Consider the following 16637-nt stretch of genomic DNA (forward strand, 5'->3'; position numbering starts at 1 on the left):
TGTTGTCTTGTTTTTTTTTTTCTTTCACATCTCTCATATCTGTTTGAAAAGACCAGAAGCGTGAAATGACCTTGCTTCTCATTAGACAATACCTCAGCTATGTTTGCCTGTTACTGTCTCTAGGCAATGAATAAATGGAGAAGGGAATTTTTAATTCCATACATGTGCTAGAGTAAGGACTAGCCTCTGAAGCTAGTAGCTAATACAGAAGTTTAAAGGTTAGATGTCCTAGGAAAAATATTTAATGTAAAGCATTTCAAAGCAGTCTTCTGATAGCTCTAGGCATCTGAGACTCAGGGAGTTGAGATTCTGCTTATATACATTTGAGATATGAACACAAGTTTTGCTCATTGAAGGAGATGAGCTGTGTAAAATATCTGACACAATGCGTCTTCCAGGAATGAATTAGGTTTTGAAAGGCTGAAGTGAAGTTGGAAAACAATTAGCATAATGAAAATTGTAGAGTTTTTAACAGGATTTAATCTCCAAGTACTGTTCTGAAAGAATGCAGAAAACCATGCTGTAAGTAAACACATCTATTAAAATAAATTCTTAATGACTTTTAAGTGTGTGTCTCAGAAACAGAAAGTCTGATTCAAAAAGCTGGTGCTTAGCATTTCTTTACAGTGAGCTCTGGGGGCAGTCGTGCAAGGTGTTGTGACAGGTTTCCTCAGGAATTGGCTAATGGTCAGGGTTAAACACTGTTTTCTGTGATAACACGCAGGTTTTCTGAAGGATTAGGCGATAGGTGTTATTGTAGTCATTTGTATTAGTAAAGTAAACCAAACCCTACTGAACACATTGCACTTAGTTCAGTGGCACAGATGACATTTTCACTGACTGTGCTTTCAGCTCTGTACTTGGATGCTTCCAGAATCCCGTGAAATTTGAATGGTATATCCAGAAACAGTGCGAAATGCTTTTGTCTTTGAATGTGGTATTCTTAAAATGGAGAAGGGATAGAGAAAGCTGGTAAAAAATGAGAGGAAAACAATTTAAGATAGTTTTGTTATCTACATAAGGATAGAGGGACTTGTATTCAGTGAAATCGTTGTAACTGATCTTATGAAAGTAGCGCAGTTTTTTAGTGTAGAGGAAGTGTGCTGTCAGGGAACAGGGAATGTCTTCCAGGGAAGTGAAAGCAGGTGGGAGAGCAAGGGTAAAATAGTGCCTGGTTCCTGTGGTGAACTGATGTGGGGAATGAGACTGGCTGGAAATTCTTCCTTTCCTCCCAGTTTAACATACCTCTGCACTGGGTCCCTGTGTGGTTCCCCAAAGCTCAGCTTGGAGCCAGGGTTAGCTTGGGAGAAGGGTTGGGATAGACAGAAAGGGAAGGAGGGTAGCTGAGTAAAACCATCCACCCTTTAGAGCCGCAGGTCCTCAGAGAAACGTGCCTGTTCATAAAGCCAAGCAGGAGGCAAGCATGTTTAAGAAAAATGTGTGCACTTCAGGTTTTTATTCCCAGTGTATAATATGGGAGCCTGTGTTTTTGATTACCATTCTGTAACCTTCTCTTTGAGACAGACTTCTGCCTTGGGGTTTTAGTCTGGCAGGTTTAAAGAGTTCTATAATCTGAATTGGTGGATTTGTGGTGAATGGAGGCTGATGGCTTGTGAATTTAGCAGTGAAATAGCTGGATTTTTTTCCCCCCCACCAGGAGAAAAGCAACAATTAATGTCTTAATTCTTTTCTGGAGAGCAGAGTAAAGTGATAACTAGCTTCCTGCTTGGAGCTCTTTAGATTTTTATCTGTATACTCTGCAGCTCCTGTTCTCTTAATATGAGCCTTAGGATCTGCATAGCACAGAACTTTCTGACTTTCTGCTAACTAATCCTGTGATTCTGTGTAATCCCTTGAACATTATTTGAAGTTGTTTCAAGTAATAACAGATTTATTCAGAAGTGTTAATTCTGTTGCAACATAGGGTTTAGCATGGGCCTTGTTTCATTTGTTAAGTTATTAATAAATTGGAGGAAGATATAAACCCAATGCAGTTATGTCACTGTAGCCTTCAATTCTTTTTTTTGATAGCTTCTAAACCTCAGGCTAAGTTGGAATTTGTTTCTTGTGGCAGGCCTGTGTCATAACCCAGCTGTAAAGCAGTTTCTTGACCTGCTGCATAGCGAGCAGCTTAGTTATGCTGTTAGGATCTTGTGTGAATAGTAAAGATCTGCTTGACTAATAGCAATCTTCCCCCCCCCACTAAGTTTACCTCAGTGGTATGAGGAACTTAGATTAGATGGCTGGATTTAATTTTGTTAGGGCTTCTGCAGTTTGAATTTGTAAATCAAGAGGCTTAATAGGTCTAGGAATGTCTCCAAAAAGGAGGGGTTTTTATTATAATTTTTCAGAACTGCAAGCTGTCACAAATAGTTTACAGTGAAGTATGACTTTTCTTTCTGTAGTCTCCATTATTTCAGTGAGTACAGATGAAACCCAGAAACACCAATCTTTCTCTGCAGGCTTTGTCTTCCCGCTCTTGAAGAGTTAGCTTTAAAACTGCAAAGCTTAGTTAGCGTTTGGTACAGATGTGCAGGAATGAGTTTCTTGATACCTGCTTTACCTGGTGTGTGTTCTGAACAGTTGAATGTTTCCTCTATTGCTAGCTCACACCTTATCTTTGAGTGGCTTGGATACATGGGTAATTGAGATAAAGGGTGTCTCCCCAGTTATTATGTCAATGTAAAACTTGAAGTAGCATGGATAAATTTGGTTTTAATGGTGTTCTGCGGTAAGGAGCATTGCTCTTTTAACTTAGGGTGCCTGTTTCTTTCCACAATTCACGGACCATTCAATGCGTGTATTTCTGTGAGTGAGCAACTTTCTTAATGGACCAGCTATTGCTTAAAACATCTCTAATCTAATTAATATTATAAACACTTTTTAACAAAAAAATATGCAGTGAGGTTCTGCCAGTTGCTTACTGACTGGAAATCTTTCTTCTCGTTATAGATCATGTATAGCCTTTGGACCCAAGAATCGCTCGATTGGAGCTGCAGCTAAAAGCCAGGTGAGCGTATACTTGGCTAAAAGCAACTTGATAGTCAAAAGTCAGATTAGCACAATGTATTTTTTATCAATGAAGATGACAGATGCGTCTGAGCTGGCTTCCTACTGTCTCCATAAATGTAATGAACAGCTGACCTTAATTCAGCTGTTCAGCATGTAATGCTGCTTTGTCATCTGGGATGGAAATCTAAGGGTTGGTTGTTGTACATAATGAAATGTATGAAAAAAATCTTTGCCTCTTAAGAAATTCTGATAAATACTAATTTTTTTTTTAGGTTGCGAATGTAGATTCTAAAGCTAAGCAGGAGTGTATCATCCTATCTTAGCTTGTTCTCATTCGTATGGTAGCTTTTAATTACATGGCTACATTCTATAGAATTCCATTAAGTGTATAATACGTCAGAAAGGGGACATACTGGAGTATAAATAGATAGAGCTTTCTTGACTCTTTGTGGTTGAATTACAAGCTAAATATCTGTCCTGGGCATTCTTGCTCATACTTTGAGTTTCTGTTCGTGTAGGTAAGTAAATGTGATTTAAGGACTGAGAAGAAGTTAAGCTGGTTTGTCCTGCTTGTGACATTTGGGACCTGCTGTATCGTATCTTGTGTTGCTGTGAAACCCCTATAAAACATGATTTTTCTTTGAAGTCCTCTACAGGAAGTGACTATTCAAACACTTGATTTTTCTTAGCCTAAAATACGTAGAGATGTGTGAAGATTCATTATCTAGAATACAAAAATGAATGGACACAACCATGTTATTCAAGAAAAGAAGAGCTGTACTAGAACTAAATACAGATGTTTTTTCTGGAATTGAGTGTCTGCTTAGCTTAAAGAAATTCATTGATACAGAGATCCAGTAGAGATGAGGTATGTCCTGCAGAAACTAAACTTACAGAAAATCAAAACCAGGTTACTCAGGAAATAGACATTGACTGAAAGTGAATCACAGGTAAATGTTGTACGTACAGTGCTTGTCTGATTTGTCAGTTACTGTCCTTTTTTCCCCCCATGTGTCTTGCTCTAATATAAATGAAAAAAAAACAAGTTTAGTTGAGCTACATGAAAACAAGCTATAATGATTTTTCACTTCTCCATTTGCACTGATCTCTGCTATAAATAAAAGACAATCTGCCTTTTGTTAGTGAAATCAAGCTGACAGTATCATCTTGGGGCCCTCCTGGCTTTTTTTAAAAGCTTCATGACAAGGGCCTTCAGCTGTTTTGTGAGAATGTGTGTTGACTGTCACATGCATGTGATGAACCGGAACTGGAGTTTACATCAATATGCTTGTTACGTTTGGCTAAATTACTGGCTGCAACACTGTAGGGTGGTAGGAAACAGGTAAATGGGAAAGACACTTTGCTAACATTTTTAGAGAGTCTCCTACACATACACCATGAAAATTGAGTGCTATTTTAATATTTTTTGATGGAATCTTGCCTCAGTTTTCTAGCGGACATTTTATTTTAAGTCTCAAATTCCTGTAGGTTACCTGAGCAACTAGAGGGAAGCTGTCCTGATACTGTTAAGACACAAATGACAAAAGTATTCTGGTGAGGGAAGCATGAGAACAAAATTCTGTCTTCTGTTTGAAATTCAGATGTTCCCCTGACATGTTGTATTAAAGATTTCTTTTCCTCTAGGTTATTTCAAATGCAAAGAATACAGTACAAAGTTTTAAAAGATTTCATGGTCGTGCATTCTCAGATCCCTTTGTTCAAGCTGAAAAAGCAAGCCTTGCCTATGAACTTGTCCAGCTGCCAACAGGCTCAACTGGCATCAAGGTAAGTCTGGCATACTTGAAAAAGAGCCAGAGGAGGAAACTGATAAAGTTTCCTTTTATCTCTGTTTTGAATCTGCTTGCTGTAGTTTTTGTTCTCTTGTGAATGGAAAGTCTTAAATGGAGAATAAAGGACTAATAATGCAGATGGTCTCTCCAGGTGTTAGGTGAGACTGATTTTACAGTTATACAATTTCTCTGCCTTGCAAAGCCAGCCCCACACAACCTGTTTTAGCAGTGCTTTTTTTCCTTCGCTCCATGGTGCATTTGGAAGACAAGCTGCATGACCAGTGTACATTCTTAGCTGCTCTCCAGGTACCGGCAGGGTGTGAGATGTCAGCTTAGTACTTCAGGTGAAATGGTGAAAATTTTGTTGTCTTCAATAGTGACTGAACTTCTCAATTGGATTTTGGCAATAAGTAATTAACTTACCCCAAAACAGTAGGGAAGAAGGCATCCTTGGCATTGCCTAGCAATGAGAATTAGAAAAAAAAAATTGTCCAGAGCAGTTTGGTGTCTGTGACTTCTTAAAATGTGCATTCCAGAGTTTTTGTGTTATCTTCTTGCACTTGCTGTGCACAAGCTGGGCTATCAGAAGGTTGCACAGAGCTGCATTACTTTTTCAGTATGCTTTTTAGTAAAGTCTGTTTCTTGCATGTGTTTCTTATGTTTGTAGTGTGTGGTTTTTAGTGGTGTGTAATGCGTGTACACAATTTTTATTTGAAGGCCGTGTATATGGAAGAAGAAAGAAACTTTACTATTGAACAGGTGACAGGGATGCTTCTTACGAAATTAAAAGAGACTGCTGAGAATGCGCTTAAGAAGCCTGTAGTTGACTGTGTTGTTTCTGTAAGTATGTTTTAGTAAATAAGTAAATATTTGGTTATAATAGTATTAAATTGCCCATTAAACCTGAATATTCAGGTCTTTTGTCTTTTCTATTTAAAACACAATCTTACTGGCATCTTTTCTCCAGAAGTAGACTTGCTTCATGAATAGTGAAATGTCTTAAAATGCTGCTGATTAGCAGCATAAATAATACTTGATACCTGTTTCTGGTTCTCTGCTCCTAAAATGAGCAGCTTGTGAGAGGGAATGCAAAAATGGTGAGAAAAATTAACTCTGTCTTCATGTAATGTAGTCTTTGCTTTCTGTTGCAACTGAAATACATGTTAAACTTGGGGGATACCTCAGCTGTGGTCTGTACTGACTTTCTGCACATTTGTGTAGCTGTTTGCTAAAGATGGCTCTTCCAAATATTAACATTAGCTATCTTGTCTTCTTGCAGGTTCCCTGTTTCTACACAGATGCAGAAAGGAGATCTGTGATGGATGCTACCCAGATTGCTGGTCTCAACTGTCTGAGACTAATAAATGAAACAACTGCAGGTAATGCCTTCCTTTCTCTCCCTTGCTTAATATTGTAGTTTTGTTAGGTGAAAGGGCTTTTAACCTGTCACTGATCCATGCCTTCTGGAGTTACTGCTGGTTTTATAAACTTCAGGCAGCTCAGTTGATCATAAAGTTTCTTAAGCTCTGTTCTGTTTTTTCATTGCTTTACAGAGGCATGAAGATACTTCTTGAATATCTGTTTTAATGCAGCTTCTAGGAGGGGCTAATGCTATTTAGTGTTCTTCCATGTTCCTTTAGCGTTGGGAATTTTGTTCAGTGATATATCAATTCCTGTAGCTTGAAAAGTAAGATGAAATGCTAATACTGTTTACTGATACTGCTGTACCATTTACAACTTAAGGAATCACAAAACAGAATGTCCTGACTGTACTGTTTGGCTCTTGTTTCTGTGTAGTTGCCCTTGCATATGGAATCTATAAGCAAGACCTGCCTGCCTTGGAAGAGAAGCCACGGAATGTTGTTTTTGTGGATATGGGGCATTCTGCATATCAAGTTTCTGTTTGTGCATTCAACAAAGGAAAACTGAAAGTAAGCAATCTGTTATGCATCCTTTTTAATTACCAGTAGAAATATTCATCAGTAGATGCGTGGCCTGTGACAGGCCAGCTTGCCTGGCTTTACATAAGCATGTTCAGACAGCTCAATTCATATTCTTAAAATTGCACTTTGTCTGGAGTTAAAAGTAGGGCAGGGAACTAGAGAGCTTTTGAGCAGTCTGTGGAGGGAGCAAACGTGCCTTCAGCAGCAGGCTTTGGCAAAGAATAAGAAACCTGGAATAAACAGATCTGTCCAGAAATTATCGTATCTGACTACATGCTGCTTTCAAAAAATACTCTGTCATGAGATCTAGGATTGAAACAGGAATTCTTGGAATGGTTGTAAGTGACAGATGTATTTTTAACACTCACTGTGATGCTCATGTAAAAAGAGTAAGAGCATTCTTCATTACTTCAAGCTGTGAGTGGAAGCTAAGCAAGTTACAGGGTACTTCCAAGAGTAAGTTGCCAAAGCATTGCTATTTTCCAGCAAATAGTAACATTCCTTAGTTGGCTCTTTTACAATTACAATCTGGATTTTTGCAGTTCCAATAACTTCTCTTAATTTGCTGGAGAAACAAATTTGAAAACGTGGGGTAGTGAAATGAAGAGAAGGTGAGAGTTCTGAAAACATTGGTTCTGTTGTATTTCTGTTTCCTCTTGTGAGGAAACATAACTATTTTGTGTTTCTTTTAGATTTGTGTTTGAAGCTATAAAAGTATTGAAGAAGTGCTTTTGAGTATAGAATGGAGAGCTGGACAGCAAGGCAGTTAAAACAGCATAGAGACCAAACCTAGTCTGAAAGTGTATTGAGAATAATGTGATACTTTACTGATTTTCTGTTCCTAAAAAAAAATAAGTTCACAGTATGTTTAAAGAGAAGAATCAGCTGAGGTGGGTGGGCCACAGATGTTCTTTGCAAATAATTCCCTCATCAAAAATGAGCACCTATTTGTAAGAGTTAATAACAGTTATTCTTTTCATGTTTTTATTTTTTAGCTTGGTATAAGCATGTTCCTCCCTTATAAAGCATCCATTATTAAACTGGGATATGATTCTGCTAAGCCACTGTCAGTTTGAGTTTGGAAACTGGTGGGCTGCTTACAGTACAAGTTACTGAACAAATTGTGGTGCTAAGCCTTGCCCTGTCTTCCTAAATTTCTTTTAAAAGTTGTCACCTCATTACAGGAAGGCTGGGTGCCCAAGGCTGCTTTTTAGCGTTTGAATTAGCAGATGTTTTTTTCTCCTGGGGCTTGTAACTGCTGTATGTGTATGTGCTGCAGTTCTTGTGAGAAATACCATTCACAAAGAGGTCTAATATTTGTGTAGCTGCCAGAATTTGTCAGTGGTAATGATGGTTCTTTCTCCAACAGCACTTTGAACACATCATGTCTAATTTCATCTACAAAAGGCGTAGGATAATCATGGTTTAGACTTGGTAGGCTTAGAAAAAAAAGCAGTCTCTCTTACGATGTGTTTGACTATTACTGCAGCTGCAAGCCTTATAAACTATCAGATGTTAGTGACACAGTTGGTACTTAGATTGCCCTGGAATGTAAGAGAATAGCTTAATTGTTGCCAGCGGTGTCCATGAAACGTGAAAGATGAGTATGGGACGTAGCTTTATTGTGTGGGATAGGTTAGACTTGTAGATGAGGCTTATCAAAAGAAGCTCGTCACTGGTGATAGTAAGGGCAGAATAAAAAAGATTTTTGTTTCTGTTGTGGTTGCACCAGTATAATTCTTCCTCCAGTGATAATGGGTTTGATTTCAAGTTGGGTTATATTTGAAACAAATAAATGCTTTGACATTTTAACTGCTAATAGGTTTCACTGAAGTAATGACAAATTGTACTATTACTAAGAGTCCAATTTTTTTAAGGTTCTTGCTACATCCTTTGATACAACACTTGGAGGCAGGAAGTTTGATGAGATGTTAGTTGAATACTTTTGTGAAGAATTCGGAAAGAAATATAAACTAGACATAAAGTCAAAGATTCGTGCATTGTTGAGGCTGTACCAAGAATGTGAAAAACTGAAAAAATTGATGAGCGCCAATGCCTCTGATCTCCCGATGAATATAGAATGCTTCATGAATGACATAGATGTCTCTGGAACGATGAACAGGTAATTTGTTTACAAAGGTGAGCTTTAGATTGCCCTTCGTTCAAGTAAGAAACTTAGTATAAAGTTCTTAGAACTGGGGGGTGGTGGGAAATACAAGAACAACATGTGCAGTGAAATGACAATGCTCAGAGACTGGTCAGTGGCCTTGAGTTACGAGGGAGGGCTGTGAATGTTCCAAGCGTGCCTAGATTACAAGAACCAAGTTTATCTGCGAGAATATACTAAGCAAGTATAAAACTAGGACTGGGGGGAAGAAAGCCCTGCAGTACGTAGCTAAAATGGCACTCTTTCGATTTCAGTGTCCTGTTGTATTTGCAGTATTAATTCACTTATGGTATGCTCTAGCTTTATTTATGTCATCTTCCAACAGAGGCAAATTTTTAGAGATGTGTGAGGGACTCCTTGCAAGAGTAGAACCACCCCTTCGCAGTGTGCTGGAGCAAGCCAGTAAGTGTATACACACTCTGTATTCTGCATACAGAAAAAAGATGTCCACAACACACACTTCCTTTGGGTGTTGTCAGAATTTGGGCAGATGGATTTAGCGCAGCTAACAATTTCTTGCTTAGCAGTTACAAGCTTTTTAAAACTTTTTCATGCAAGCTAAGATCTGAAATTCTTATTGCTTAGAAACTTAGAGAACTAGCTTAAAATAGTAGTTGGTCTAGTAAAACTTTTAGCTTACCATGTTGGTATATTCATGTGAAAGAGAAACATTTTATCTGTAAGAACTAATGTCTGACTCCTTTCTAGAGTTAAAGAAGGAGGATATTTATGCAGTAGAGATAGTTGGTGGTGCCACAAGAATCCCTGCTGTAAAAGAGAAGATCAGTAAATTTTTTGGCAAAGAAGTCAGTACAACTTTGAATGCAGATGAGGCTGTTGCACGAGGTTGTGCGCTACAGGTGAGAAGCACTGTTTGTTTTAGCTGTGAGTAGTTTTATTGAAATCCTCTGTTTTCTCTTCCAGGCTCCTTTGGGGGCCTAGATGAAACTGGAAAAACTTGTGATGCGGCAGTTGCTTAATAGCATGGATGGAAATGAAAGCTTAGGTTCTTGCTGATGGAAATCTGTGTCCTGATCTGGAATTGGTCACTGCTGAATGGCTTAAGGAGTAATAAATACTCCAGTTACTGGTGCTGCCATCTCTTGAATGCACCTTTAATTTTGCTTTGATCACCTCACTTCTTTCTTCAAATGTCCAATATGGGCTAGCAGCTCTGTTCTATCAGTGGTATGAACTAGCTATTGGAATCACCTTACAGAGAGAATTTTGCATTATGGTATTCCAGAAGCCTGGTACTGTGTCACTCAAAGTCACTTTAATTGAGGTTTTCTGATTTCTTATGTTGGCCCTAGGAACAACTCAGTAGCCTAACCATATCAAAACAAACACCGTGGTAACTCTGAACAAAAACTTGTGTATTTCCATTTTCAGAGTGAACAGATTATGACAACTTCCTTAAAAGGAAGGGTGTATATGAGCTTCCAGTGCTTATTTTGCAGGGCCCAAGTACGTCAGTACTAGTCTCCCTTAACCTAGAGTAGATCTATGTAATAAGCAGCATAAATAGCTACTTGCTAAATTAAATTACTACTCACCTGATGCTTGAATGTTGGTAATATGGCTTTTGTTTCCTTTCAGTGTGCTATTTTATCTCCGGCTTTCAAAGTGAGAGAGTTTTCTATCACGGATTTGATACCGTATCCTATTTCTTTACGATGGAATTCACCAGCAGAAGAAGGGTTAAGGTAAAAAAAAAATCCAGTCTCCTTGCATGATTACACGCAGCTTAAAACTAACTGACAGCTAGAGTAAATAACAGTTTTAGAATAGTGTCTGTTTAATAACTCAATTTTGATACTTTTTCTGAAGTTAGTGACAGTAGAAAACAAAAAATAGATGGGTGGCAGCTTTAGCACTTCCTGTGTGGCTGTTGGTCTTATTTTAACTTAAAAGGTTGGGAGACTTTTGTCACTTCTTAAAGCTTTTCCTTAAGGTAAAGAGTATCTAGAAAAGTTGCATTGTTGGTTGCATTGTCCGGCATACTGAACAAATGCTCTGTTTTCTCTTACAGTGACTGTGAGGTCTTTCCCAAGAACCACGCTGCTCCATTTTCTAAGGTCCTCACATTCTTCAGAAAGGAACCTTTTACTCTTGAGGCGTACTACAGTTGTCCCAAGGAGCTGCCTTACCCAGATCCTGCTATAGGTTAGGGCCATTCTGTAGCTTTAAGGTTTATTAATTGTCCTTGTACATGCTTCAGGATGTCTTTGTGTTGAATTCCATAGTGTGGAAAGTGCAGCCTACTGCCCTTGCTGTAGGGACAGGTTCCAAAGTCATGGTTCAGTAAAATGACTGGAGTAACATGAAGTGTATGGACAGTAGGCTAAATAAAGGGCATCCCGATGTTGGAGCCAAGCTGAAGGGGCCATACTTGGAATTGTGCCATCTTCTACTCTGGTAGAACAGCAGCTTTTACAGCATAACAGAGAGAGTTTCTAATAGGTGTATATCCTAGCATTGCTGAGTAACAAATGGAATTGTTTGACTTGGGTAGGATTTGAGATCCTCTGAGTGCGTGGCAGTGATCTGTTGTCAGTAACAGTCCAGTTTTTCTTTACATTCAGTGATTAAGTTAATCAAATGGTATGTTTTTTTCTCTCTGGGATTGTTTAGCTCACTTCTTGGTTCAAAAAGTCACTCCTCAAACAGATGGATCCAGTTCAAAAGTGAAAGTCAAAGTTAGAATCAATATCCATGGTATCTTCAGTGTTTCAAGTGCATCATTAGTGGAGGTTCATAAATCTGATGAGAATGAAGAGCCTATGGAAACAGATCAGCATGCAAAAGAGGAAGAGGTAATGGACTTCATTGCTCTTAGCTGCTTAGCAAACTGATGAAGCACAATTGGCCAAGTTCTGGGAAGGTTCTAATACTTGTGTAAGGATTTAGTAGATATGTCCAGCAACTAAAATATGAAGATGTGATTAAATACTAATTGAAGTATGTTATGGCAGTGAAAGATCTCTTGAAACCAGGACTGTGATGTATAGATTAAGTTCTTAATCATGGAGCTGTTGCTTGCCTAAGTGAAGACTAGACGTGTAATTTGTGCCTTGAGACTCTCCTTCAGTTCCCATTCTGTTTCTTTTGCCTGAAGCACATTAGGTGTCAGTGAAGCGGTCAGCCTAGGAACTGAAGCAATGATCTGCATATATATTGTTTAATATGTCCAATTGGATCTCTTTGTGAATTTCAGAAGATGCAAGTAGACCAGGAAGAGCAACAAAAGACTGAAGAACAACAGCAGGCCCAACCTGAGAATAAGGCAGAGTCTGAAGAAATGGAGGTAACGTGAACATTTGAGACTTCTGTTTTCTTACAGGATACTTCTGGAAGATTCATGAGAAGATGTGGTGTGTGATCATGTCTGTTGCCTTTGTCATAGCTCTGGAAGCTAAACTTTTATGAGAATATGTTGGTAGTCTGTATTGTGATTAGAGCTTTAGAAGGACAAAGATGGCACGGGTAACTGCAGACCTGACAAGTGACCTAGTACTGATAAAGTGGGTGAGCTCTCCTGTTTGTGGAAGAAATCATCATCTAGTTTTCAATAACTTAAATGCTAGAAAAATGTTCTGCTGTAAGCACCACCACCCCATGAATGTAGTCAGTGTGCCCAGAAAAGGTCAGTAGCTGCATTAATTATCTCTGACTTTCTTTCTTTAATGCAGACTTCTCAGGCTGACTCAAAAGACAAGAAAGTGGATCAGCCACCTCAAGCCAAGAAGGCTAAAGTGAAGACTACTACAGTGGACCTTCCCATTGAGAATCAGTTGGTGTGGCAGATAGGGAAAGGTATGCTGAACTTGTTCATTGAGAATGAGGTAAACTCCTGCTTGCCCAGGCTAAAAACCTCACTAGTTGACCTTCAGAAGCTTTGCTGTGCCTTAAAGATAGCTAATGGTTAAGGGTGATTGAGGACAGATGAGAATTAAAAAAAAAAAAGCAGTTATTTCTGAAGTGAACAACAGTGCCCCATGGAGCCAAAATATATTATTCCTGTTAAGTGAGTGCTGTAACTCTTACTGAAGAGGTGTTCTGCAGGAAAGGTGGTTCACAGGGTGATGATTTCCAAAATCAGCTGCAGTTACAAGGTACTCGATGGCTGCTGCCATCAGGGTGAAGGTTCCTTGACTGGAGCAAGGTTGTTCCATACTGTATTGGGTATCCCACCAAAACTGAAATCAGTTTTTATTCATGTGCTGTGTTTAGAACAGTTCTGTAAACCACTATATTTCAAAATCTCTAGTCAAACTTGAGCCTTTGCTAACAAGATATCCTAGCAATAAATGTTAAATAAAAAAGTTAAATGGTTTAGCCAACTAATTTGACAACTTGTTTGCAGGGTAAAATGATCATGCAGGATAAACTAGAGAAAGAAAGGAATGATGCCAAGAATGCAGTGGAGGAGTATGTGTATGATATGAGAGACAAACTCTGCGGTATTTATGAAAAATTTGTTAGTGAAGATGTAAGTATTGCTAGCTTGATTATCTTCTAATATATTTTGTTACGATGAACAGTTGTATTTTGATAACCTTTGACCTGTATCATACTATATTTACTTAGACTATATTTTCAGACTTTAAACCCATTTCTCCACATTTAAACCTTTCTGGCTGTAAAGACAGCCTTCTAAATGTGGCCCAAGTGCAAGCAGATGGTACCCGGGATATTTTGTGTGTTCTTTCCCAAAACAGTTGCAGCACTTAAGATGATGTCAGCGCATGTGTTTTCAGACTGAAGCAGACTAGGAACACAGTCATTTTAAGGCAACCTGTTCTATTTTGGCTCTTTGCAAATATTTAGGAATAGTTCAAGATTTAAAATAAAATCAAAGAACAGCTCTGCCTAGTAACATAATAGGTGGGATTAGTCTGACTAAATGTGGGTGTCTGTATCTGAACAGGAAAAAAAGGCTTTGACGTGACAGAACTGATCTAAACTCTGGGTGTCATAGGTGGCTCTTCCTTAGGCCTAGTCTCCACCATGAAGCCATACAGAAGAATATTTTGTTTCTTGTTTTTCGTTAAAATAGGATAGAGTTTCAGACAGTTCCTTACAAAATGTAACCCTTCCAGAAAGGGTTGAAGTATCTTTTAATACCATCTGCCATCTAATAGAATTCTCTCACCTATTTTGTATGGATTGCTTCAGGATCGAAACAGTTTCACGCTGAAGCTGGAAGATACAGAAAATTGGCTTTATGAGGATGGTGAAGACCAACCCAAACAAATTTACATTGATAAATTAACGGAATTGAAGGTAAGTGGTTCTTATATTCCCACTGGAATTTGGTGGATGTAGAGAGCTCTGAAGCCAGGAGCTGTCTTTGCTCTACTGATGCAAAGATCAGCACTGGTAACAAACCAATTAGTTTGCTCATTAAGTATGTGAGGAGCAGGTCTCCAATAGATGTGTAACAATACAGGGCTGAGGGAGGCTCGGCCCTTCCCAAAGCGGGGGGAAGAGGTAAAAGTTCCCCCGGAGTTCAGAAATGTTGATGGACCCTGTCAAATCTTGCAGGATCACTATGGGGTGTTTTTATCTGTTGTACTTTGTTTCAGACTCTGGGTCAACCTATTCAGGCAAGATTTCAAGAGTCGGAGGAAAGGCCAAAAGCATTTGAGGACTTAGGGAAGCAAATTCAGCAGTACATGAAAATTGTTCATGCATTCAAAGCAAAGGTATTTCCATACTTCACTTCTGGTAAATGCAAGGAAGGGGTACAAATACTTTCTGAATTTTAAGTAAGCTCCTTTAAACAAAAAGCTGGTGCAGCCTCCTGGCTAGCTTCTGAGTTCATATCTATATGTTTATGATTTTTACCATCTTTTCAGAACAGCTTTCTGGCTTAATGGTCTTTCTAGTATCTAGAAGCTACAAGTTTGAAGAAATTAGCATGGAAGTTTGATGTGCTGCCAATTTGTCTGTTTCAGGATGAACAGTATGACCATCTAGATGAAGCAGATGTAGCGAAAGTGGAGAAGAGTGCCAATGAAGCTATGGAGTGGATGAACAATAAACTTAATCTTCAAAACAAGAGAAGTCTTACTTTGGACCCAGTTATAAAAGCTAAAGACATACAAGCTAAAACTAAAGTAAGTCTTTTTACATAATTCACTGTATTTCCATGAGTCTTTCTGTTTGGTCTAGTTGTTTGTGCTCGGAGGAAAACTCTGAGGTGAGAAATCTGTAACAGAAGGACAGCGAGTGGGTGTTCATCTGTTCAGTGTGTTGGGGAACATCAGCTGCCAATTTGAATCTCCACTGGTGCTGTCAAAAAAATTGAGCAACAGGTTAGGGTACAACTGTGGGTAGATAAACATTTCTAACAGGGTTTATTGCTGTGTTTTCTAGGAATTGACAAGTGTTTGTAATCCCATAGTCACAAAACCAAAACCCAAGGTTGAACTGCCGAAGGAGGAGCAGAAACCAGCTGAACCCAACGGACCAGCAGAAGGCCAGGGGGAGCCCAATGGCGGGGCCCAGGCTGCGGAGCAGAGCACTGCCCCTGCTGCCCCGGGAGCCGCCGAGAAGAAGCTTCCTGAAATGGACATTGACTGAATTCCAGCACCTGTTTATATTATTGCGAACTCCAATAAAGCTTTAAGTTGTCAACTTTGTATGTTCTGAATACAGATTGAAGCAAGTGAATACCACCCCACTCCTAGTCATTGTTGGAGAGGTTTGGCCAGAGCATCAGGTCAGAACACATAGGTAGCTAACCACTCCCAGCAGCAGTATCTCTGCCCATGATGATTGTATTTACAGGGTTTGGTGTTCTTACTAGACCTGCAGCAACAGCCCCAAGCTGATTCTCCATTGTTAATGTCCATGGTGAATCAGTTTTATGTGGAGGCAGTGAGACAGCACCCTCTGAGGGGTGGTGTGGCACACAGCTGGGTCCCTGTCTCTCGGTGTGTCTGTAAAGTGCCCCTTACCCCTGGGGCTGCTACTGCTCTTGCCTGAACCATAACCTTCTCCTTATTCATCTTGCTCTAGCCCTTGTAGTGGTGACAGACTCCTCTTGATTTATTTCAGTTTGCACTTGAACGGTTCCTAGTTACAAGGTTTGCAAAGCAGTGGGCGGTGGTGTCAGTGGGTTTATTCCTTCACTTGTGCCCTCCCCTCACAGCCAGGCAGCCCAGCCCTGTGTTAGTTTATCTGATGGATAGATCAGACCCTGGCTGTGCTCTTACACAGCGCAGTGTATCGCTGGCCCCTCCCCAGCTGATTAGACCATCTAAGCTCCTTGTCTCCAGTTAAATTAGCTGCTTGTAGAAAGAACGAGTATTTGTATTTCAGCTGCCTCCACTCACAGTCGGTTGCTTGCTTCCATGAGGCTTTTGTTTGCAATGCTGGGGCCTTGGTTTGTGTTGTTTTTTTTTTTTTTTTTTTTTTTTTTCCTCCCCAGGAAAAGAAAGACTATCCACTTTTGTTTTTTCTATGAGCTTTATACAATGATTTGCTTCTACTACGGCTTGTCATTAAAACTGCAAACATTCATGTGTACGTGTTAAAATCCCCAGTTGAACCCCCCTTCAGCTCTGGCGAGAAATAAAGGGTCTGGCTGCTCTGCATCACCTTCTCCCGCGGGTGATTGCGAGGGAGAGAAAGGGGGCTGGGGGGACGCGAGGGCTGTGTCCTGCCTCCCTGGGGTGCGCAGACAAGGCTCTCACGCTGTTCTTGCAGACAAGGCTG

The 16637-nt window shown here is 39.5% G+C and overlaps 1 protein-coding gene across 1 annotated transcript; it reads left to right on the forward strand.

Annotated features, from left to right (window-relative positions):
* The first annotated feature begins 2699 nt into the window (after window positions 1–2699).
* Window positions 2700–15551, forward strand: HSPA4 (heat shock 70kDa protein 4). Its single transcript, XM_010087946.1, has 19 exons — window positions 2700–2731; window positions 2953–3010; window positions 4657–4797; window positions 5520–5642; window positions 6082–6181; window positions 6600–6733; window positions 8623–8867; window positions 9238–9314; window positions 9621–9772; window positions 10512–10618; window positions 10945–11078; window positions 11547–11728; window positions 12130–12219; window positions 12605–12757; window positions 13279–13404; window positions 14091–14198; window positions 14501–14620; window positions 14873–15034; window positions 15294–15551. The coding sequence occupies exons 1-19, from the start codon at window positions 2700–2702 to the stop codon at window positions 15498–15500; spliced, it is 2451 nt and encodes an 816-aa protein (XP_010086248.1). The 3' UTR covers window positions 15501–15551.
* Window positions 15552–16637: the final 1086 nt, after the last annotated feature.

Source organism: Pterocles gutturalis, unplaced genomic scaffold (genome assembly GCF_000699245.1).
Source record: "Pterocles gutturalis isolate BGI_N339 unplaced genomic scaffold, ASM69924v1 scaffold41841, whole genome shotgun sequence".
NCBI classification, from domain to species: Eukaryota; Metazoa; Chordata; class Aves; order Pterocliformes; family Pteroclidae; genus Pterocles; species Pterocles gutturalis.